Below are 24,094 nucleotides of genomic sequence, written 5' to 3'. Positions count from 1 at the left end.
CTCTTGAATTGAACCTGCAAGTACTAGGTGGTAGCTGCTAGTACCAGGTAGTAGCTGCTAGTGCAAGATAGCTGTTAGTACCAGGTATTAGTTGCTAGTACCAGGTAGTAGCTACTAGCGAAAGACAGTAGTTGTTACTACCAGGTAGTAGTTGTTAGTACCAGGCAGTAGCTGCTAGTACCAGGTAGTAGCTGCTACTGCAAGATAGTAGTTGTTAGTACCAGGTAGTAGTTGCTAGTATCAGGTAGTAGCTGCTTGTGCAAGATAGTTGTTAGTACCAGGTAGCAGTTGCTATTGCCAGGTAGTATTTGCTAGTACCAGGTAGTAGTTGCTGGTGCAAGATAGTTGTTAGTACGGTAGTGCCAGGTAGTAGTTGTTAGTACCAGGTAGTAATTGTCAGTACCAGACAATAAATGCTAGTACCAGGTAGTAGTTGTTAGTAAGTAAGTAAGTAAGTAAGTAAGTTTATTCAGGTATACACAAATACAGTTACATAGAATTATCATACATAGCAGCATATGTGTAGAGAACCTGGGATAACCCAAAAAAGTCAGACAGAGTGACTTATTTCCATTGGTAGCAATTGTCAGTACCAGATAATAGATGCTAGTACCAGACAATAGATGCCAGTACCAGATAATAGATGCTAGTACCAGACAATAGATGCTAGTACCAGACAATAGATGCTAGTACCAGACAACAGATGCTAGTACCAGACAATAGATGCTAGTAACAGTAAGTTGGGCTAGGGTGATGATGTACATTCATACAGGGTAAACCTTTGTGCATAAACTCTGCAAGATATAAGTTTCCATATAAACACTGGGATGTATACACACACTGGGATGTATACATACACCAGCATGTATACATACACCAGCATGTATACATACACCAGCATGTATACATACACCAGCATGTATACATACACCAGCATGTATACATACACCAGCATGTATACATACACCAGCATGTATACATACACCAGCATGTATACATACACTTGATGCGGCATTAATAGCAACGTAAGGATTTATATAAAGAGTGTTGCCTAAAATGATACGATTATTTACAGTTTTCCCGGTTGTACCTATGCAAATTGTAATTAAATATCTCATCAGATGCAATGCTAATTGATGCGTATAGTTATTTATTTATTTGTTTAGAGGAATTTTTCTTTATAAATGACTAAATAAAAAAGTCTTCAATTAACAAGAGTTTGGCAACCGATTAGGACATATCCAGCTGACGATATTCAGGAAATTTAAATGCCCCTGTATGTTTTTCATAGAATAATTGAATAAAAATAATAATCGTTGATGTATTTTAAATAATTAATTCAAAACGCTGTAAATATTTTAATAAAAAATTATAAAAACTCTTTTAGTGGATTTTAAAACCCGATTTGGAATCTTTATGTTTTATATATATATATTTTGTAATGAAAATATTTAAGATGAGAGAATTATTTAATTGCCTATGAAGGGTAAGATGATTCCTTTTTCGATATAAGGATTGCATGAGGGTTTATAATTAATATTTCATAGTTTTCCTAATTTTCGAGAGGGATGTGAGAAGATAAAGGCAAATCATGGTAGTGAGGGAGTGAGGCGGCCAGAGTCACTGTACATTATACAACATCATCATCACCACCATCATTGATAATGTATCGTCTAGCAGGTAGCATCTAACACCTAGCGGGACACACGACAATCTCTAGTGTGGTATGCAGTGCTTTATATGCTTCTACTAATATTCGTATTCTCTCTCTAGCTGTTTGATGGTAGTTAACTTTATATATATATTTGTGCTCGTGGAAATTGACCAGGTATTGATATGTATTGACTGTCACTTAAAATTGAAAATTTAAGTTTCTTGTTTAGAAAGGATACTTTTTCTTTACTTGTAACTGGTTAAGTGTAATATATGTGCTAGATAAAATAAGTTTATTTAGGCACAGATCCTTGTAAGTACACTTATCACAGTGTCAGTTGGTTTATAAGGACAGGCGAGCAAACACCAGGATATATTAGAAAACGTTTCTGCCCTGAAACATTGATTACTCTCAACACAACTTTAAAAAGACAGCCACTTAACTCTGTATTTATACTGTATTTTTTAATGTGTTGGAAGTGACCAAGATCCCAGGAACGAGAAGTTTTCTAATGTTTTAGTGTTCGGTATCCATTACCAGGGTTTATACAGTAAATTACCTAGGATAGTAAGTAGGTTTATTGATTCGCTGCCTGACCACGGTGGAGTGAGGTTGTCTCGGCACCCCTCTGCTGTCTTCAGGCGAGCTACCTTAGTTCAGCAACAACCATTGAGTAGTGAGGACGTGCGCTGCTCATTGGGATATCAACATGGCGGAACATACAGTACGGAGAGTGAATACTATCTGCATAGAGCTGGTTCGTGGTACGTTAAGTGGAGATACGATGAACGTCCTTCTCCCTAACATCATCAGGGATACATATGGTATTCCCAACGAGGAATTGTATGGCGTCGCCCTTAATGGTTTAACAAGAATCTTTGTGAAATTTCTACGAGTCGATTACTACACAAGAATTGTCGAGCATTACCAGGAACAACGCATGAGTGTGAATTCAACGATGGATGTTGTGTTACATGACGTCTCTAAGTACTTCACATGGGTGAAGGTACGGAATGTACCCTTCGAGGCTACGGCTTATGGCCTGCAGGAGTTTTTTCGAAGTTATGGGACAGTGCATTCTGCAACAATGGGGGTGTGGAGGGATGGTCCATATGAAGGAATGCCGGAAGGTTCTTACACCCTTAAAATGACCTTAACAAGGCCTATACCATCCTATGTTACGATGATCGGTTGTAGAACACAGGTTTATGTGTACTATGCTGGGCAAAGGAAAACATGTCGTCTATGTAGCTCTTATGAGCACATGGCAGCCCAGTGTCCTAGGAGGCGGGCTTCTCGAATTCTCGACACTCCAATTGTGATTCAACAGTCGTGTAATTTGGTGCCTGGCTCTGATGCCTCGGGAGGCCGGAGGAATGACCTCTGGAGCGAAGAGGTCGACCGGGAGGTGGCGGCGGCGGAGACATGTGTCACTCTCCCAGGGGCGTCGGGGGAGTTGAAGGTGACATCTGAGGAGACTTTCGTCCAGGAAGCTTCAACCCAGGATGGGTTATTGGCAGATGTGATCAAGGATTTTTTGGATGAGGAGGAACCCTGTGCAAAAGGTGTCCTCAGTTCATGTGAAGCTGGAACTTTGGAGGGACAACAAATTGTTGAGGAAGACTTGAGTAAGATTGGGCGGGAGCATGTGGTGGCCGTGGAGGTACACCAGGAGGAATTGTCTGAGGGTGATATGTGTGTAAGTGTGAGTTCTAGGAAACGAACTGCGGCATCAGAGATAGATGAGGTCATTACCCCAGGGCAGAGGCCGGGGAAGAAGTCATGGGCAGCGGTTGTGGAGCCGAGGACACATAGTGGTAGAGGTGTGCCTGAGTTGCAAATTGGGAAAGGGAGGGGGGAAGTGACTGCACAGGAAAACTCGAGTGGCAAAGGAACACGTAATATGAAAAGTGCAGTGGGTAAATCCCAGAGGCATAGGGGAAAGCCGCCCCTTCTGTAATTTTCAGATGTGTCACGCTTAATGTTAATGGACTTAAGACTGAGGTCAAGAAAGTTTGGTTGGAGTGGTTTTTAAGGCGGTTTGATGTTGACATATGCTTTTTGCAAGAGCATAATCACAGGGCTGGTAGTGTGTTGAGGGTGAAAGGATATCGGATGTATGTAACCAGTGGTTTGCAATTGAAAGGTGGGGTAGCAGTTGCGGTAAAGGAGACCAGCCCCTTGCGTGTCATCGGTTGGGAAGAGGGGGGGGGTGGGAGGATCGTGAGGGTGGATGGCGTCTGGGGTGAGAGTCGAGTTAGTTTCGTGGGAGTTTACATGCCAGCAACTAGTAATATCAGGGTAAAAGTAGATTTTGTCAGAGAGGTATTGCTGTATCACTTGAGAGGTTTGCCTGCTATAACAGTAATAGGAGGTGATTGGAATTGTGTGATTAGGAGTGGTGATGTCGAACCGAGAGGGGCGGGTTGTGTGCTGAGTGTGCTGAGGGATGTATTGCGAGATATTGGGGTTGTTGATGTGGTGGGGAGGGGGGGTTACCTAGTGGAGCATACGTTCGTCCGTAGGGGATATGAAGCGCGATTAGACAGAATTTATATTAAGCAGGGTATAGATGTTGTGAGGGTGCAAACCTTCGATGTGGGGTTTTCTGATCACAGAGCGGTAATAGCAGATTTGATGTGGGATGGAGTGGTGCGTATTTATTCTGGGTACTGGAAATTAAATGTAAGGCTTCTTAAGGAGGAGGGGGAGGGGCCTTTTTTCAGTGATTGGTGGTTGCCTTTTTGGGAGGCTAGGAACAGGGAGATAGATCTGTTAGATTGGTGGGAAATGCAGGCAAAACCTGGAATAGCGAATTTTTTTAAGGCTAGGGGACGAGAGGAGGCGAGGTGGCGTTTTGGGTTGCAAAATTATCTGGAGGGACAGTTGCAAGATTGTTATGTTGGGGGAGGTGGTAGGAGGGATGATATGGACAGACTGCGGAGTAGAATAGCTGAATTACACAATGATAGGTTTGATGCAATTAGGGTTAGGGCGGGGTTAGAGGATGTTTTGTGGGGTGATAAACCGTCTGGGTATGTTTTACGTAAATTTCGGGACCGACAGAGTGTAACCACCATTCTACAATTGGAGACAAGCCCTGGGGTGGGAGGGTATCCAGTGGGTCGAGTCCTATCCAATACGGAAAGTATGAGTCTCTATGCTGATAGTTGGTTTAGAGAGAAATGGAGTTGGAGGGAGGGGGGTTCCTGGGAGGGTATTTTTGAAGGGGGGTTCCATAGCGTTTTAAGTGAGCAGGATAGAGTGGGGTTGGAGGTTGGTATAAGTGAGGTTGAGGTGGAAGAGGCAGTTTTCGGGATGAGTACCGGGAAAACACCAGGGATAGACGGTATACCAAATGATTTTTATAGAGCACATTGGGGGTGTATTAGGCAGTGTTTTGTTAGGCTATTGGACCATATGTTAACTAGTGGGAAGTTGGGCATATCGCAAAGTACGGGTGTCATAGTTTTGGTGCCAAAGAAGGGGGGGGGTAGAGAGTTGAGTGCTTACCGTGCAATATCTTTGATGTGCGCTGATTACAAGGTTTTTGCGAAAATTTTGGGTAATAGACTGAAGAAGGTCATGGGGTCGGTGATACATGGGGGACAGTTTGGTATCCCGGGGAGGAGTATGCGGGTAGGTCATGGTCGTATTCGGGATTTCCTTGAGGGTAGTAATAAGGGAGGTATTCTAGGTCTGGATTGGGAGAAAGCTTATGATTATGTGGATAGGGAATTTTTGATTGAGAGTATGGTGAGAATGGGTTTTGGAGGGAGGGTGGTTGGATGGGTGAGGACTTTGTATGAGAATGCATCAATGAGAGTACAGGTAAATGGGAGGTTGGGTAGTTCAGTAAGCATGGGAAGGGGTTTAAGGCAGGGGTGTCCACTCTCCCAAATACTCTTTGCATGTATGCAGAATCCTTTCTATGTTCTGGTTGATGGTGGGATGGGAAGGTTGGGGGAGAGTGGAGGATATTGTGGGAATATTGTTGGTTATGTAGATGATACAACTGTTTTACTTAATGAGATTGAAGATTTAAGAAAAGTGGGAAGGGTAATTGAGATTTTTGGGAATGCTACTGGGATGAGAGTTAATAAGCAGAAATCACGGTTGTTGGAGGTAGGCGCTTGGGTAGGAGGGACCTTGGGGGAGGAGTTTGGTTGGATAACTGTAGATAGGCTAAAGATTTGTGGGATTTTGTTTTTGGCAGATGCACAGGAGAGCAGGAGGGTTAATTCAGAAATGGTAATGGACAGAGCTTTGAGTAGGCTGAGGGGTCTAAGGGCCGGGGATGTAACCTTGCATCAAAGGGTTGTGGTGGTAAATACGCTGATTTATAGTAAGGTGTGGGGAGTGGCGGAAATTTACCCATTAAGAAGTCAGGATATTATGGAAATGCAAAGAAGGGTCTTAAGGTATGTGTGGGGCTATGGGAGGGCGTGGTTGGGCAAAGATGTAGTAATGACTGCGGTAAGGCAGGGAGGACTGGGATTGATTGCATTAGGGTCTAGGGTGAAGGCGCTATATGTGAAGCAGAGGTATATTCGGGCAGCGGGGGAAAGGGGTCTTCGGGTGGGGGAGGTGATGGGGGATATCCGCAAATGGTGGGGTGGCAGGGACTTAGTGGAGTGTGAAGACATGTTGCGGTTTATGTTAAAGGTATGCAATGTTAAAAAACTCAAGGTAAAACGGTTAGTGGGTGTGGGCCGTCGTCAGGAATTAATGCAAGGGATGGCAGTGTATCCCACATATGATTGGAGAGTGATATGGGTGGAATTTAGTAAATTAAGAATACCGGCAAGAGCGAGGGAATTAGTATATAGATTTCTTATGGGGACGTTAGCATCGAAAGAGGTGCTAAGACGAATGGGTTTTGTGAAAGAGGCGTCATGCGCTTTTTGTGGGGAAGTTGAAACGGCTTTTCATGTAGTATATTTTTGTTCTGCATTGGAGGTGGTAAGATTGTGGTTGAAGAGGGTTTTCTTTTTATTGGGGGGGGGAAAGATATCACCCCTTAGGGCTTTAATGTTAGATATGGAAGGGGTACCCAAAGAGGTGGGAAGGGCTATCAGATATGTAATAGTTGATTACTTGTATGTTTCTTGGGGGATGAGGGAGGTGGAGGGGAACATTAGGATAAAAGCGCTGGCGGCGAGTTTTTATAGGACAGCATGTAGGAACAAACAATTATATGGGGGAAGGTGGGTAATTAGTTTTCCGGAGGGATATCGTGGACTTACTGTTGAACGTTTACTCCGTTTGAGTATGGGGTGAGAGGCAAGGGGTTGGTCTCTTCAGTGGTGCGCCCTCTTGGTGTGATTGGAAGCCTGGTGAGGTATGGTTGATTGGTTTGCACGGTGGTTGATGTGGGTAAAGTTTATTGTAGGAGTATGTAGACCTTATGAATTTTTGTAAAATCACAGAGTCAAAAGTTATGTGATTTTCGGTTTTTTCCCTTATTGTTATAAGAATCATTTTATATAGGAGGTTTATATTTATATGTAAAATGTGAGGTTATGTCTTATATATTTTTAATCTGAAGATAGATTTAGCCTTGTCATACACCTCTTTTTTTATTATTGTATTGAATATGTACATTATGCACTATGTACGAAAATATATAAGTATTTGATGGGGTTTATATATCCCCTTATTTTGTATGGAAGGTCCTATTATATATTGTGTTAATCAGTAACATTAACTTTGTGTATGAGTAGGGTGTTTGGGGGAACCAATGTCTTTGGTATAGTTCTATCATAAATTGTAATATTTAGTTTATTTGCAGACAAGTCATTTAGCGATTTATTTCTATGTATGATTTAGTTGGTTCTTATGAATAAGTGCACATACACGTATGTGTATATGCATGCGTATATGTATACATATATGACTGCAGGACTCGTTCCTACATGTCTTATAATGACCCTGACTGTTTTTGTTTGGAAGTCTGCTGGGTTGGGTTATTTTAGTAGAAATTGTTTTCAATGGCCATTCATTAGGGAAATTAATGTATGTTATTTAGAATGGGGACTGTACATACGGGGGGGGGGGGGGTAGAAGTGTCAGCTGTGTCGGCACTGGCAATGATGAGTATTGTAAAGGAGGGTTTGAAGGTTATGTGGATTAATAATATATAAATAACAAAGTGGAAAAAATAATGCAGATTGTAGGTTTGGGTTTTCCTTGGTTATAATAATAATGATGAATATTGTTATGTTATCTTGTGTAATCTTACTTAACATAGTTACATTGGATGTAATGTATATGACAATGGGATTTATAATTTTGAGTAAGAACTGATAATGTGTTCTTTTATTTATTTAATGTATTGTGTTGTTTTAAATAAAAATATAAAAAAAAAAAAAAAAATAGCTGTTTGATGGTAGTTAACTTTATATATATATTTGTGCTCGTGGAAATTGACCAGGTATTGATATGTATTGACTGTCACTTAAAATTGAAAATTTAAGTTTCTTGTTTAGAAAGGATACTTTTTCTTTACTTGTAACTGGTTAAGTGTAATATATGTGCTAGATAAAATAAGTTTATTTAGGCACAGATCCTTGTAAGTACACTTATCACAGTGTCAGTTGGTTTATAAGGACAGGCGAGCAAACACCAGGATATATTAGAAAACGTTTCTGCCCTGAAACATTGATTACTCTCAACACAACTTTAAAAAGACAGCCACTTAACTCTGTATTTATACTGTATTTTTTAATGTGTTGGAAGTGACCAAGATCCCAGGAACGAGAAGTTTTCTAATGTTTTAGTGTTCGGTATCCATTACCAGGGTTTATACAGTAAATTACCTAGGATAGTAAGTAGGTTTATTGAGGTATAGGTACAGTTGCATAGCTTGGCTGACAAAGCTCTTGCTTCACACACGGAGGGCCCGGGTTCGATTCCCAGCAGGGTAGAAAAACTTCGACGCATTTTCCGTACACCTATTGTCCTTTAACCTAGCAAGCAAGTAGGTACCTGGGTGTTAGTTGAATGGTGTGGGTCGCATCCTGGGGAAACTAGATTGAGGATCCCGATGGAAATACGATAGTCCTCAGTTACTCACTGCCTTTTTTGGGTTATCCTGCGTGACTAACCCTGCGAAGTTAAAAATCCGAACAAAATCTAATCTTGCAGAAACGTGTAGATTGCCTAGAATAACCCAGAAAAGTCAATGACCGAGGACAAGTTTCATTTCATGGGTTATCCGAGGCTAAATGTACATTATTTACCAGCATCACATGGCTAAAGCTGTATTGCAAATGTTTTATAATTGTTTAAAGTGTGTAAAACCATATGTAGAGTACCAAGATAAAGCATGTATGTGAACTTGGTGACATAACAAGTGGACCCCCCACCCCCACCCCCAATGGAAATGTAACTTATTTTTGTTGGGTTATTCCAGGTAATTTACAGTACCTTTTGACGTTTATCTAAATGAACTTGTATATGCTTAAATTGCCTGATCTTGCAAACTTTGCAAGATTCTTAGTGACTGATTCAAGAAACCCTACTAAATGTTTAGTTGTTTTAGTCTTTAAACATTATTATTTTTATGGCTGAAATGGACAGCATGCTAGTGGCTGTCTCTTGTCTAACAATATTTTATTACATGTAAACTACATTGTTTACTGCATAAAAGAAATAAAATTGAATTTGATGGCTGTTTCTTGACACACACCAGTACTGGGGAACTTGTGTACTGACATTAATACACATCACCATGACTACATAAAATTGTGTGGCTTTAACTTGATGCTTCAACTTGTTTTTCAATAAATCAATAAAGCCAAGTTTTCATAATGCATTATTAATATGACTAACAAATGAGCTTAATGCATGTATTGTAACTAAATTATACTGTCTAGGCCTCCCGGTGGATCAGGGCCTGATCAACCAGGCTGTTACTGCTGGCCGCACGTAGTTCAACGTACAAACCACAGCCCGCCTGATCCGGCAACGACTAAGTAATTTGCCCGGCTCCCTCTTGAAAGTAGCCAGGTGGTTCCCCGTATGCATCGTGGGAAGCTGTTGAACAGTCTTAGGCCTCGGACACTTACTGTGTTTTCTCTTAGTGTACCAATGGCGCCCCTACTTTTCATTGGGGGTATTTTGCACCGCCTGACCAGTCTTTTACTTTCGCAGTCTTTTACTTTCCTTCTAGGCTCTGGTGGCCTGGTGGTTAACGCTCTCGCTTCACACGGCGAGGGCCTGGGTTCGATTCCCAGCCAGAGTAGAAACATTGGACGTGTTTCTTTCCACCTGTTGTCTATGTTCCCCATCAGTAAAATGGGTACCTGGGTGTTAGTCGACTGGTGTGGGTCGCATCCTGGGACACTGACCTAAGGAGGCCTGGTCACAGACCGGGCCGCGGGGGCGTTGACCCCCGGAACTCTCTCCAGGTAAATTCCAGGTATAGATTAAGATATATTTCTGGTTAAGTGCTTCCCAGCGTTCCCAGTAGTTAAGGTGTTTGACAGAATGTGTATGTGCAGAAAAAGTTTTCTGTACATTCACTAGATCTACAACTTACCTGTCTTGAACGGAAATGTTTATGTATAGTAATATTCCAGCCTAGCGAGAACAAGTGATTTAAAAAGGATCATCATTGGCTTGGCATCTCTTGTTCTGAACGTTCCCATTATCCATCCTGTCATTTTCTTCGCAGTTGTGATTGATGAAAGATTGAATATCAGATTGGAGGGAGAGAGTATGGAGGAGGTGAATGTATTCAGATATTTGGGAGTGGACGTGTCAGCGGATGGGTCTATGAAAGATGAGGTGAATCATAGAATTGATGAGGGGAAAAGAGTGAGTGGTGCACTTAGGAGTCTGTGGAGACAAAGAACTTTGTCCTTGGAAGCAAAGAGGGGAATGTATGAGAGTATAGTTTTACCAACGCTCTTATATGGGTGTGAAGCATGGGTGATGAATGTTGCAGCGAGGAGAAGGCTGGAGGCAGTGGAGATGTCATGTCTGAGGGCAATGTGTGGTGTGAATATAATGCAGAGAATTCGTAGTTTGGAAGTTAGGAGGAGGTGCGGGATTACCAAAACTGTTGTCCAGAGGGCTGAGGAAGGGTTGTTGAGGTGGTTTGGACATGTAGAGAGAATGGAGCGAAACAGAATGACTTCAAGAGTGTATCAGTCTGTAGTGGAAGGAAGGCGGGGTAGGGGTCGGCCTAGGAAAGGTTGGAGGGAGGGGGTAAAGGAGGTTTTGTGTGCGAGGGGCTTGGACTTCCAGCAGGCATGTGTGAGCGTGTTTGATAGGAGTGAATGGAGACAAATGGTTTTTAATACTTGACGTGCTGTTGGAGTGTGAGCAAAGTAACATTTATGAAGGGGTTCAGGGAAACCGGCAGGCCGGACTTGAGTCCTGGAGATGGGAAGTACAGTGCCTGCACTCTGAAGGAGGGGTGTTAATGTTGCAGTTTAAAAACTGTAGTGTAAAGCACCCTTCTGGCAAGACAGTGATGGAGTGAATGATGGTGAAAGTTTTTCTTTTTCGGGCCACCCTGCCTTGGTGGGAATCGGCCAGTGTGATAATAAAAAGTCTGTTGCAAAATTTTCAAAAAAAAAAAAAAAAAAAAATTTCTTGTGAAATGATAGAAACTTTTCCCGATGTTAATGACTCCAAAAGTACGAAATTTGATGGAAAATTTACGAAATTACACTCTCGCAAAATTAGTGATCTTAACGATGTTTACGCATCGGCGATTTTGCCCACTTTAAGCCCTATTTTCGGCCAATTCCATTGTTCCAGTCAACCAAACTCATAGCTATTTCTTTAGAACTCTATTTGTTCTATCGATTGAGTAAAAGAAACTGCCCACTTACCAATTTCAGCTACCTAATAAAGTGGTCAGAAAATTGGCAGTTTGTCAAATTTCACACAAATTAAAAGATGCCATTTTCAAAATAGGGTCCAGAATGAACAATGCAGGCATTCTTGGCACTAACATTTTTTCTGTTTATCGGTCACATTTCCAGGCCTTTCTTATATTATTCTTGCTTTCTATTTTTAACACAAAAAATAGATATACTGTTATGGAAACTACTGCATTATTGTAATAATTGTATAAATGTAAGCCTATTTGTGATTGCATATTGGAATGGCTAGTTGGACACTTATTGGACAATATCATTTGTTTATGCTTGAACATAGGCAAAAATCGAACATTTCCGCTACTTTGCGCTCAATTTCAAGGTCCTTTTCATAGTTTTTTTTTTTCTTATGCATTGTATGCTACACAATTTTTTTTTTTTTTATACATACTGACCACACAAACCCATTCTCTCGCATGTGAGCCTACCAGCTTTCTCCCGCCTGATTTGAAGCCGCTAGAATTTTGGAGAATAAATGCAGTGGACCCTCGGTTATCAGCCATAATCCGTTCCAGAAGGTAGGCTGAAAACCAAAATATTTTCCATAAGAATTAATGGAAATACAATTAATCCATTCCAGACAAAAATGTTCACCAAAAAAAAAAAAAATTAACAATTATATAAATATTACATACTTTTATTGAAGGCTAATGCTGGCAGAAAAGAGGGAGGGCTTAGTGTTTGGAAAGGGAATCCCCCTCCATAAAGATTTCAGGTACCAGGTTACTTTACTTCTTGGTCTTTTAATGCCACTAGGACCAGCTACACTCCCTGCATGCCTGCTGCACCTCACATTTAAATTCCTTGGTGTTTCTCATTCTTTACCACAGGAACTTTCTTTGGAGCCATGGTTGCCTATTTCACAGTTGCACTGCAAAAATAACACAAACTACAATGGGAAATAAGCGAAATGTTTAGATGTATGAGCAGAAGCTTCCTCAGCCACCGAGAGACACAGCCAAACTGATGCGCAAGCTGGCAGACAGGCACGTCCCAAACGGTCGATCACTGAACTAATGGCCAATAACCAGGCGCCGAAAAACCAGCCGATCACCGAGTTGGCCAATAACAGAAGCTGCCAATAACCAGGGGTTTACTGTACGTCAAAAACACTGGCTCATAAGACTTGTATATATTACCGAAATAGTCAAAGGATTTGTTTGAATTACTGGTCAAGGTACCAGTGCAAACAATGAGGCAGCTGCAAGATTTCTCAATTATCTAAAAAAAAAAAAAAAATTATTTAAGAAAATGGCTTCAAAGACTAGTAAATTTTTAAGGAAGATAAAATGGTCTTGTTTTGGTATTAGTGTTAGGCAGGCATTGCAAAATGATATTCGATGCAATAAAATGTTTTCTGATAAAAAGAAAAAACTGCAAATTGTTCAATTTTTCAAATCAAATAGACAAATCCTTCTACATGCTGTTTGGAAACAGCCTTAAATATCTTATTTAGCGTCAGTGGTTTCCCCATTACAAGACACTCAGGGGGGGGGGGGGGGGGCAAATTTCTAGGTCTTCACCTTGACTGAAGACTTTAAATTTCAGACCCATATCTAATGTAGCAAAGGAGGTCTCCAAAACGGTAGGCATGCTTTCCAAAATACAGTACGCTTTGTTCGCCAAAATTTTGCCCCGCATAGTGGACAAAAACCCGCTCAGCGACCTTCGTCCGAGACGCGTCCAATGTGCGGCCTCAGCCAGCCTCACATGTGCCGCCCGTCCCATCGTTTACCAGCCAGCCTCCGCGGTAACATTCAAGCATACACTCGGAATATTTCGTATTATTACAGTGTTTTCGGTGCTGTTTCTGGAAAATAAGTGACCATGGGCCCCAAGAAAGCTTCTAGTGCCAACCCTGTGGTAAAAAGGGTGAGAATTAGTATGGAAATTAAGAAAGATTTTGAAGGGTTTGGGGCTAACCCTGAGAAGCCTATGCCAGTTGTGGAATCCATTGTGCCTACTTCAAAAATTAAGGAAATGTGTGCACAGTGGGTTGAACTGCAAACCTTTATGGATGAAAATCACCCTGACACAGCTGTTGCAAGGCGTGCTGGTGACTATTTCAATGACAATGTTATGGCCCATTTTAGACAAATCGTAAAGGAACGGGAGGTACAGAGCTCTATGGACAGAAAGAAGTCCAGTGACTCTGAAGCTGGTCCTAGTGGCATTAAAAGAAGAAGGGAAGTAACCCCGGAAAAGGACTTGCCTCCTCAAGTGTTAATGGAAGGGGATTCCCCTTCTAAACACTAACACTCTCTCTCCCCTCCTCCCATCCCATCAATCATCACCAGATCTTCAATAAAAGTAAGTGTCATGTAATTGTGCATGCCTTTTTCAGTTTGTGTGTACTAAAATTAACATTTTTTTGTGGTAAAAAAATTTTTTTTTCATACTTTTGGGTGTCTTGCACGGATTAATTTTATTTCCATTATTTCTTATGGGGAAAATTAATTCGCATAGCGAACATTTCGCATAACGACCAGCCCTCTTGCACGGATTAAGTTCGCTATGCGGGGGTCCACTGTAATTTTATTTCCATTATTTCTTATGGGGAAAATTAATTCGCATAGCGAACATTTCGCATAACGACCAGCCCTCTTGCACGGATTAAGTTCGCTATGTATCCTAAACAGCACTACTTTACTATTCCTTTACCTCACCTATGGTATTTGTGCTTGGAGATCTACTTAAACCATTAATCTAACAATAGCTGCTGTGTGGATGATCAACTCCTGCACCAGACAGTACACTCCTCTGCTCTTCAAGAGTTTAAACTTGCTTAACATACAAAATATGCAAAAGTTTCCCTATCTGCCAGTCAATTAAGGAGTATAATTAAAATATCTTCATCTCCCAAACTTTACTGCACCAGCATATTACCATGCCTGAAATCATAGAACCAGTTTGAAACTGCTATAAAAATCCCAATTGACTTAAAATCACTAAATCAATTTAGTGTTAATACACACTTAAATTGTGCTATTGTAAATTGCACTAATTTTATTTTTTACCCCCTCTGCTGTAAATTTCACTAATTATAAAACTTTTGCTACTCCTCTTTTTGTATTATTGTACGTATAATTAACATTTACCACTCCATAACCTGTCTAGTCTTAACCCTTTCAGGGTCGAGAGGCCCTTTCCTAAACTTGTTTTCAGGGTAGAAAATTTTTCGGAAAAAAAAAATTTCTTATGAAAAGAGCGAGAATCTTTTCTCGGTCATAATTACACCAAAAATATGAATTTGATGGAAAACTTACGGAATTATGCTCTCGCAAAGTTAGCGGTCTTGACGATGTTTACACGTAGGCAATTTCGCCCACTTTGAGCCCTATTTTCGGCCAATTCCAGTGTACTAGTCGACAAAAATCATAACTATTTCGCTAGAAATACATTTTTTCTTTCGAATGAGTAAAAGACACCACCCATTTACTGATTTCAACTATCCAATAAAGTGGTTAGAAATTAGCAATTTTGCCAATTTCACACAAATTTCAAAAGATGCCAATTTCCAAATAGGGTCCAGAATAAACAAGACAGACATTCCTGGCACTAAAATAACATTTCCTCTGTTCATTAGTCATGTCCCCAGGCCCCTCTTAATTTCTTTTGCTTTCCACTTTGAATTTTTATTTTTACAAAAAATAGAAGATTTACTGTTATGCAGACTACTGCATTAGTGTAAAAATGGTATAAACAATATCAGCGCACTTACGAAAGAATATTACTCACCAGTTGACGTGTATTGGACATGTGGCATGATTTGTTTACTTTTGTACTTTTCATTGTGAAACCAATCAAAATTCTCAATTTCTGTAATATGTCTTCCATTCTATAAAATGAGAACAGGAAAACTAGAATGCAACCATAAATACCATATGAAAATACAGTGCAAAGTCGCTGTTTTAAACCAAAAACACGGTCAAGGTTTTTTTTTTTTTCTCTCATTATGCGCTGTGTGCTGCAGGATTTTTTTATACTGCGCACACTGACCACATAGACCCATTCTTTCATATGTAGGCCCACCAGCTTTCTCTTGCTAGAATTGAAGGCTCTAGAATTTAGGTGTACTAGTACGTCAATAACCCTGGTGCATAAGCCGTACTAGTATGTCGGAAACCCTGAAAGGGTTAAGTAGTCTATAAGCATTAGTATTAGTCTTCCCAAAATGGTTGTGCATATAAGTGGCTTTCTTCGTGCTTGCTTAACAATATGTATTTTACATGTAAACTACACATTGTATACTATGCAAAGAAATAAATATTTGCATTTTGATATTGAATTACCGTATTTATGGTACATTGCTTATTTACAACAGTCTTCATTAATTTTTTTTTTTTTTTTTTTTTTTTTTTTTTTCACATACAAGGTATTGCTGTATTGTACTACAGGTCCGCCATCACAAATCCAGCAGTCAGACATCTGGTTCCATCAGATATTCGGCACTAATTTCAGCTAGCATAATTTCAAATTTCCAGGGTTGCCACACCAACCTGCTGGCACTGTTTGGTGGCACTCTCAATTTCTTATAACCTGCTTGCTTTTAGCCCTACCCATGGTTCCAACGAATAAAAGAAACACTTCTCATTGTGTAAAGCACCTACGCAGTACATTGTCCATTAAAGATAAGGTGGCTTTGAAGCCACTGTCTTGTTGCCATGAGATCAGTCTCGTGATGTGGGGGAATATGCTTTATTATTGCACTAATATCAACACTACAGCTTGTTTGCTTATCACATCTGATCTAATTACCTGGAGTTTACCTGGAGAGAGTTCCGGGGGTCAACGCCCCCGCGGCCCGGTCTGAGACCAGGCCTCCTGGTGGATCAGAGCCTGATCAACCAGGCTGTTGCTGCTGGCTGCACGCAAACCAACATACGAGCCACAGCCCGGCTGATCCGGAACTGACTTTAGGTGCTTGTCCAGTGCCAGCTTGAAGACTGCCAGGGGTCTGTTGGTAATCCCCCTTATGTGTGCTGGGAGGCAGTTGAACAGTCTCGGGCCCCTGACACTTATTGTATGGTCTCTTAACGTGCTAGTGACACCCCTGCTTTTCATTGGGGGGATGGTGCATCGTCTGCCAAGTCTTTTGCTTTCGTAGTGGGTGATTTTCGTGTGCAAGTTCGGTACTAGTCCCTCTAGGATTTTCCAGGTGTATATAATCATGTATCTCTCCCTCCTGCGTTCCAGGGAATACAGGTTTAGGAACCTCAAGCGCTCCCAATAATTGAGGTGTTTTATCTCCGTTATGCGCGCCGTGAAAGTTCTCTGTACATTTTCTAGGTCGGCAATTTCACCTGCCTTGAAAGGTGCTGTTAGTGTGCAGCAATATTCCAGCCTAGATAGAACAAGTGACCTGAAGAGTGTCATCATGGGCTTGGCCTCCCTAGTTTTGAAGGTTCTCATTATCCATCCTGTCATTTTTCTAGCAGATGCGATTGATACAATGTTATGGTCCTTGACATAATAAAAAATAATAAAAAATATAAATAATAAAAAATATAAATAACATAACATGTTAAATACTCAAGAATGAATAATACTTGGCATAATACAGAGCAGTTCGACAGAGGTATGAAGAGGATATGGGATAAAGGTACTGTACCATTCTCCTATCCCTGTCTTGGGGGTTTATATTAGAGAAAACTGGATATAGCACATGGCTGATTGTGATATACACTCGTACTTCACCATAAAACTGAAACAAAAAAAAGCTATTTTCTCTACATAGATTATCGCACATAGCAGCATGTGTGTAGAGAACCTAGGATAACCCAAAAGTCAGTGGTTTAGTAGCTAGCTTGGGCTAGCCATGTATGATTTTTGGTAAATATTAGATTCCCAGTCAGGGTAGAAATGTTGGGTGTTTCTTTACACCTGTTGTCTATGTTCACCCATCAGCAAATGGGTACCTGGTGTGGGTCTTATCCTGGGACACTGACCTAATTTGTCTGAAATGCTTAGCATAACAAGGGGCTTTCTTTATAGTAGTATGTCACTGATGTCGGCTAGGCCTGTATACCATGTACGTGTACTTGTAGTAAATAAAGATATTTTTTTTCTCAGTTTGTTGGGCTATCTTATTGAAACTTGGGCAATATATATAATGGAAAGATGCTTCTTAATGTACACCAAAAATGAAAGAAATCAGACAATAAATAAGAGTTCCCTTCTCAGCCATTATTGCCCCATAGCAGTATATTTTCGTATGGTTTTTATGGTTGTATTTTTTTTATATATTATAGAATGGAAGATACATTATAGAAATAGATATGATTTTGATTGGTCTCAATTAAAAGTACCTTGAGATGCAGCTCAAAGTAGCAAAAATGTTCAATTTTTGCTGATGTTTAATGAACTTTCTTGTGCAAGTCAAGTCGGTTAATTTTATTAAGTGTATTCTAACCTAACCAGTCTGTAATCCAGCAGCCTCAGTAATCCAGCAGCCTCAGTAATCCAGCACACTACAGGTCCCAGTGATGCCAGATTTGTGATGGAGGACCTGTACATGATTAATTGGTTGTAGCACTTTGTAGACCATGCTACCTTAATGTTTCAACTTCACAATTTTGCTGTTCATTGTATTCACTTAATCTGGTTTATTTAAATGCTGCTTTATTCATGCTTCCTTCACAAATTCTTCACTGCTCACTATTCAGAATTGCATTATACATGAGAATTAATTTCCTTTTCAGCTAAGAGTTTATTGACTGTAAGTGGAAGTGTGTGCTTGGCAGCTTGTGCAAAACCTCTAGTCATGGTGAGTGAGCATTTATTTTATTCCTATGTAAAATATTGTAGACTTTTTCTTTAAGGAGATTAATATGCTAATGATATTAAACCCATAAATTTTTGGGAAAGCGTGCCATAAACATCTGAAAATAGCAATGAGCTTTCATGTACCAGGTATACAATTTTTGATAATTTATAAATTAACTCTAGCAAGTGGGGAAAGCTCCCTAGTAATGAAGCTGAACAGTTGCGTGCATTTGTTAAATTTTGTGTACAGTTTCTCTACGTAATGTGTGCATTAGTAAATGTACTATGGAGGAAGTTTGAGAAAAACACAAGAACCAGCCATTATAACGTAGTTTATTACTCGGGGAAGCAAGGTGTGTGTGCACAACTTCTTGCCAGTTGTCTAAAAGGCTTCACGGCTCCCCTTAACCTGGACTCCTTTCATTCCCTTTATTTCTTTTGCCACTACTTCTGAAGTCTCCCCCCCTCCCTTCTTTAATATGTATATATATTGTGGGTTACTGTTATGTTTGACTGAAAAGATGTAATGGAGGTTTGGGAAATAATGTAAATTCTGACCTGGGTAATTGTGCTATTCTCCAGGATTTTTAAAGTGGTCATTCTAATGCTTTGATTATTGCTTATCAGATAATGGAAAAATGGGATATAGCATTTCCTATCATCATTACTGTGAAAATGAAAGATAAATGGATTTTATAGGTAAATACAGTAGATCCCCAATTTATTGTAAGTAATCCGTTCCAGAAGGTTGGCCTATATCCTAAATGGCTGAAAACTGAAGTACATTTGTATTTCCCATAAGAAATAATGTTAATCCATTTCAGACACCCAAAAATATTAACAAAATAAATTTTATAGAGAATAACTATAGTGTTGCAGCTTTTCAGTGATTAGTACATTCATTACTTGCATTAAAATATTTGTAGTCTTAATGTAGGGCAAGAGGTGAGTAGTACAGTATTTATTTGTAGGAAGTCAGTGTAGGTAGCTGGCAGATGTTGGTACATATACATGTATGTAGTTCCTCTGGGCTACACCTACTGGCTGCCTACACTGCAGAACACAGCCATATTACCATTGACATACCATATTTGCCGAGTTTAATCATATCTGACAACTACCTTAGATACCATCGTAAACAAAGGGAGAAGTAATGAATAATTCCTGCCGAGAATTGTAAACTCGTATTAAGGGTGGTGACTGAGCCAGACGGCAGATTGTTTTCTCTAACGCTCGACCAGAGAAAATGTAATTTTTACCCTCCACCCGACTCTCCACTCGATAGCATATAAACATTGCATGTTTATATGCTGTGTAGCGTGTTTCTTATACAATTTTGAAAAAAATATCATAAATGCATGTATTAATGAAAATGTCTGCAACCTAAAACAAGACATTTAATGTGCCCAAGAGCAAGTCAAGAACATATCAGCGGCCTAGGTGAACGCGGCTGGTACCAACAATTTCCGAGTGGATGCACAAAATCAGGGGAAATTTCACTGAAAAAAGTGCTCTATTTCCGAATTGGCAGATTCCGTGTTGGCCCGAAACCAGAGGTTCACTGTATAGTAATTGACTATAGAGAGTTTTACTTTTGTTTTTTTCGTAACATGTCTTCAGTAACTGATTTGTATGTACAGTAAATCAAAATCTTAAAATTTTTCTTTCAGGCAGCTGGTTCTTCATTTTATGGCTTTAATGCCCTAGACATAGATGGCAATGATGTATCAATGGAAAAATACAGGCAAGTTTTGATTTTTATTTAAAATTAATTTAATTTATATGAAAAGGTAAAGGCTATCAGCAATCTTAACAGAATGAGAATACAGTAATACATTCAGGTTTTTGCTATACTTTTTTTTATTTTTTTTTTATCACACTGGCCGATTCCCACCAAGGCAGGGTGGCCCAAAAAAGAAAAACTTTCACCATCATTCACTCCATCACTGTCTTGCCAGAAGGGTGCTTTACACTACAGTTTTTAAACTGCAACATTAACACCCCTCCTTCAGAGTGCAGGCACTGTACTTCCCATCTCCAGGACTCAAGTCCGGCCTGCTGGTTTCCCTGAACCCCTTCATAAATGTTACTTTGCTCACACTCCAACAGCACGTCAAGTATTAAAAACCATTTGTCTCTATTCACTCCTATCAAACACTCTCACGCATGCCTGCTGGAAGTCCAAGCCCCTCGCACACAAAACCTCCTTTACCCCCTCCCTCCAACCTTTCCTAGGCTGACCCCTACCCCGCCTTCCTTCCACTACAGACTGATACACTCTTTGCTATACATGTGATATAAATACTGTGTATCCAATGGATGTTTCAAAATTTGTAACATTTTGTATGCCATTTTGAAACTCATTTTTTGTTATTGTTCTAGAGCAAGACTAATCTCTAGTCTGTTATGTTCACAGATCATCCCAGCTTTGACACCATCTTCATTGCTATTACTATACTCAGTGGTCTGCCTTAATCTTTGACACTTTACTGCAGATTTGCTCTTATTTTTTAATTGCACGAATTTGCTATGTGAACGGTAGTCCCCCGTCCTTTTTGCTATTTTTTTTTCTTTTAGTTTTACCTTGGCCAAGTAGCAGTAGCTATCCCTTGGAAGTTGTGTTTTCAGTGAATATACAACTAATTACCTGAAACAGGTGCATTGATCAGATTTGCATGACCATATCCTAAATTTGTGATAAGTTTGTATTAGTTTCCTGTAATTTTTATAAATTTACTTATACCAGTGTTTGTAGCTACAGGAGCAAAGCTGATTGTGGTGGTGCATCTTTACTGTTAGTTATCACACGTTTTTAAACTTTCTATTTACTGTAGCAGTTGCTAACTATTTACACCTCATTACATTGGTCTGCCACTCAAAAATAAACTGCCACTACTTTCCTTTTCAGTTCACAAACATGGCCTCTGGTTTTTTTCCTCTTTAACCCTTAAACTGTCCAAATGTAGATCTACATTCACGTGCATAGTGCTCCAAACTTTCTATTTTACGTGCTTTCTTGTGTTAAAAAATAGATACACAAATAACCTGCACATAGCAGAGAGGAGCTGACGACGACGTTTTGGTCCGACTTGGACCATTTACAAAGTCAGTGTGACTTTGTAAATGGTATTGTGCCTTTTTTTATTTAATAGTAGATTTATGTTCGGAGTGCTACGCACATGAACCTAGATCTACATTTGGACAGTTTAAGGGTTAAACTGGGAAGTCTTTCCTTTTGTATCTATTCAAGGAGTGACTTGATGCTGGTGAAGGTTTTATGAATTGAGACTACCCTCAGTTTTCTTAAATAAAGCTATTACCTCCAATTTCTCAGACCCTCAGTTAAGAGTTTAATGAATTAATGAGTATATTATTATTTCACATTATTTTATAACCTATTATGCATTTGTCACAGCTTTACCTGCTAGCCTAAGGCTGCTCTTTTTTCCCGAGCCAGTTTGTAACTTTGGGGGTTTATCAAAAACTTTCCATTCTTTTTAGGTACAGTCATCACATCACTGTATTCCTCTGCTAAGCTTTTCCACATCCTTTATTTGAAGGCATAATATTTGTGGTTTGCCGTGTTTTCAGTTTTTCCTCCATTGAAATTGTCTCGTGGCACACTTTTTGCTAGTGACTTGGACAAGGAACAAATGTTATAAAGCAGATTCAATAGTGTATTGTGTATCCCTCTAGGGGCCATGTTTGCATTGTGGTAAATGTGGCAAGTAAGTGAGGAAAAACTGCCGTGAACTACACCGAACTGGTGCAGCTTCACGAGAAATATGAACCCAATGGCCTGTGTATCCTTGCCTTCCCCTGCAATCAATTTGGAGGCCAGGTGAGATGTTCAGTGTTCAGTTTCTATGATAAGTTTTATTTTTTCTAAAATTAACTAAAGTGTTTGAAGGTGTAATAGTATTTTTACATTTATAATTTAAGTTTGACACAAGCTGTTAAAAATAGTATAAATACTTCTGCAAGATACATATAGTATATATAATGTAATTAGTAAGTCACTTATTTTGGGCCTCCCACTAACCAACATGTCTGCCTATCCAAATTAGCTGTAGAGATTGTCTATACAGGAGGGCCCTGCTTATACAGCAGGTTAGGCTCAGGCTACTGCTGTAAAGTGAATCGTATCCTTTTTCTTTCACTTTCAAATGCACATAAAAGCCTGATGACATGTTTACACTATTAAGTGAGCAATATAGCTTGACTTTTTTAAAAAATGCATATACAGTACACTCCCCCCCCCTTTTTTTTTTTTTTTTTTTTTTTTTTTTCTTTACACAGCCCTTTCCCACCAAGGTAGGGTGGCCCGAAAGAGAAACTTTCACCATCATTCACTCCATCACTGTCTTCCCAGAGGTGCACTTACACTACAGTTATAAAACTGCAACATTAACACCTTCAGAATGCAGGCACTGTACTTTCCATCTCCATGACTAGAGTCCCGCCTGCTGGTTTCCTTGAATCTCTTCATAAATGTTACTCTGCTCTCACTCCAACAGCATGTCAAGTCCTAAAAACCGTTTGTCTCCATTCACGCCTATCTAACGTACTTGCACATGCTTGCTGAAAGTCCAGGCCCTTTGCACACAAAACCTTTATCCCTTCCCTCCAACTTTTCCTAGGCTGACCTCTACCCCCCTTTCCCTCCACTACATTATTTACCTTAAAATATTTTCATCCTTAGCTTATAGTGAATATTTTTATTGTAGGAAGTCATATATAAATAATTGGCATAATTAAAAACTGCTGTATTAGCGAAATGCTGTAAAGCGGGGCCTGCCTGTATATAGTACTGTAAATTGGAATCTGGGTTTTTGTTTGCCCTGGTTTTCGCCAAATTCAACCCCCCACCCCGAAATCCAAGTTTTCTTTCATTACCTCAGTTCTCGTCAGTCTGCCGTGCTGAACGTGTCCACCTGCCCTCACACCCACAAAGCATCCCACATATTCCAAGTCAGTCTGGCTTTGTTTTTCGTCAAGTGAGCATTACCCTGCGCATTCATCTGAAACATTTCGTAATAATCCTTTTTTTTTTTTTTCTTGTTTATTGAGTGACTGCTAAGCCACCATGGGGCCAAAGAAAGTTCCAAGTGCCAGCCCTTTCATAAAGGCGAAAAACACTATAGAATTCAAGAAAGAGCTCGTAGTAAAGTGTGAAAGTTTCGTACATGTGGTCGATCTCACTAGGATGTACAAAAAGTGATTGACATGTGCAAAGTGGAGAGTTACACAGTTTTGTGGAAAAATATCCCCCTAACAAAGCTGTTGTGAGCCATGTCTGCAACATGTTCAATGACAATGCCTTGTCCCATTTTAGGCAAATCTTAGACGCCAGAAACAAATCTCTCTGAACAGATTTTTTGTGCAACAGGGATCCAGTGCCAGTAAGACAAAAAAGGGGCAGTAACCCTGGATAGGGACTTGATACCTGAAGTCCTTATGGAGGGGGATTCCCCTTCCACCCAATTGCCTCTCCTCCCTCTCCCCTCCATGCATCTTCCATATGCCAACAGGAGTCTTCAATAATGGTAGAAGTAATATTAAATGTTCATTTATCGATTTCATTTGTCATTTATATTTATTTCTCATTGTTTTCTGTATGTAAAACTATACAGTGGACCCTCAGTTAATGTAATTAATCCATTCCAGAGAGCATGTCTTATACTGATTCTGACTTAATCTGAATTAATTTTCCCCAAGAGAAATAATGGAAATCGAATTAATCTGTTCCAGACACCTGAAAGTATTAAACAATTATTTTTTA

The 24,094-nt window shown here is 39.9% G+C and overlaps 1 protein-coding gene across 1 annotated transcript in view; it reads left to right on the top strand.

The window, feature by feature from the left end:
• Positions 1 to 1,572: 1,572 nt before the first annotated feature.
• Positions 1,573 to 24,094, top strand: part of LOC128698770 (phospholipid hydroperoxide glutathione peroxidase-like) — a 27,563-nt gene continuing 5,041 nt past the window's right edge. Inside the window, exons 1-4 of the mRNA XM_053791139.2 lie at positions 1,573 to 1,680; positions 18,249 to 18,313; positions 19,983 to 20,056; positions 22,009 to 22,153. Of these exons, the coding sequence (XP_053647114.2) occupies positions 1,665 to 1,680; positions 18,249 to 18,313; positions 19,983 to 20,056; positions 22,009 to 22,153 (300 nt within the window). The 5' untranslated portion in view covers positions 1,573 to 1,664. The remainder of the gene's footprint in view (positions 1,681 to 18,248; positions 18,314 to 19,982; positions 20,057 to 22,008; positions 22,154 to 24,094) is intronic.

The sequence above is a fragment of the Cherax quadricarinatus genome, chromosome 59 (genome assembly GCF_038502225.1).
Source record: "Cherax quadricarinatus isolate ZL_2023a chromosome 59, ASM3850222v1, whole genome shotgun sequence".
Classification (NCBI taxonomy): domain Eukaryota; kingdom Metazoa; phylum Arthropoda; class Malacostraca; order Decapoda; family Parastacidae; genus Cherax; species Cherax quadricarinatus.
Note: the sequence above shows the minus strand (reverse complement) of the source record. Positions and strands in the feature narration are given on the sequence as shown.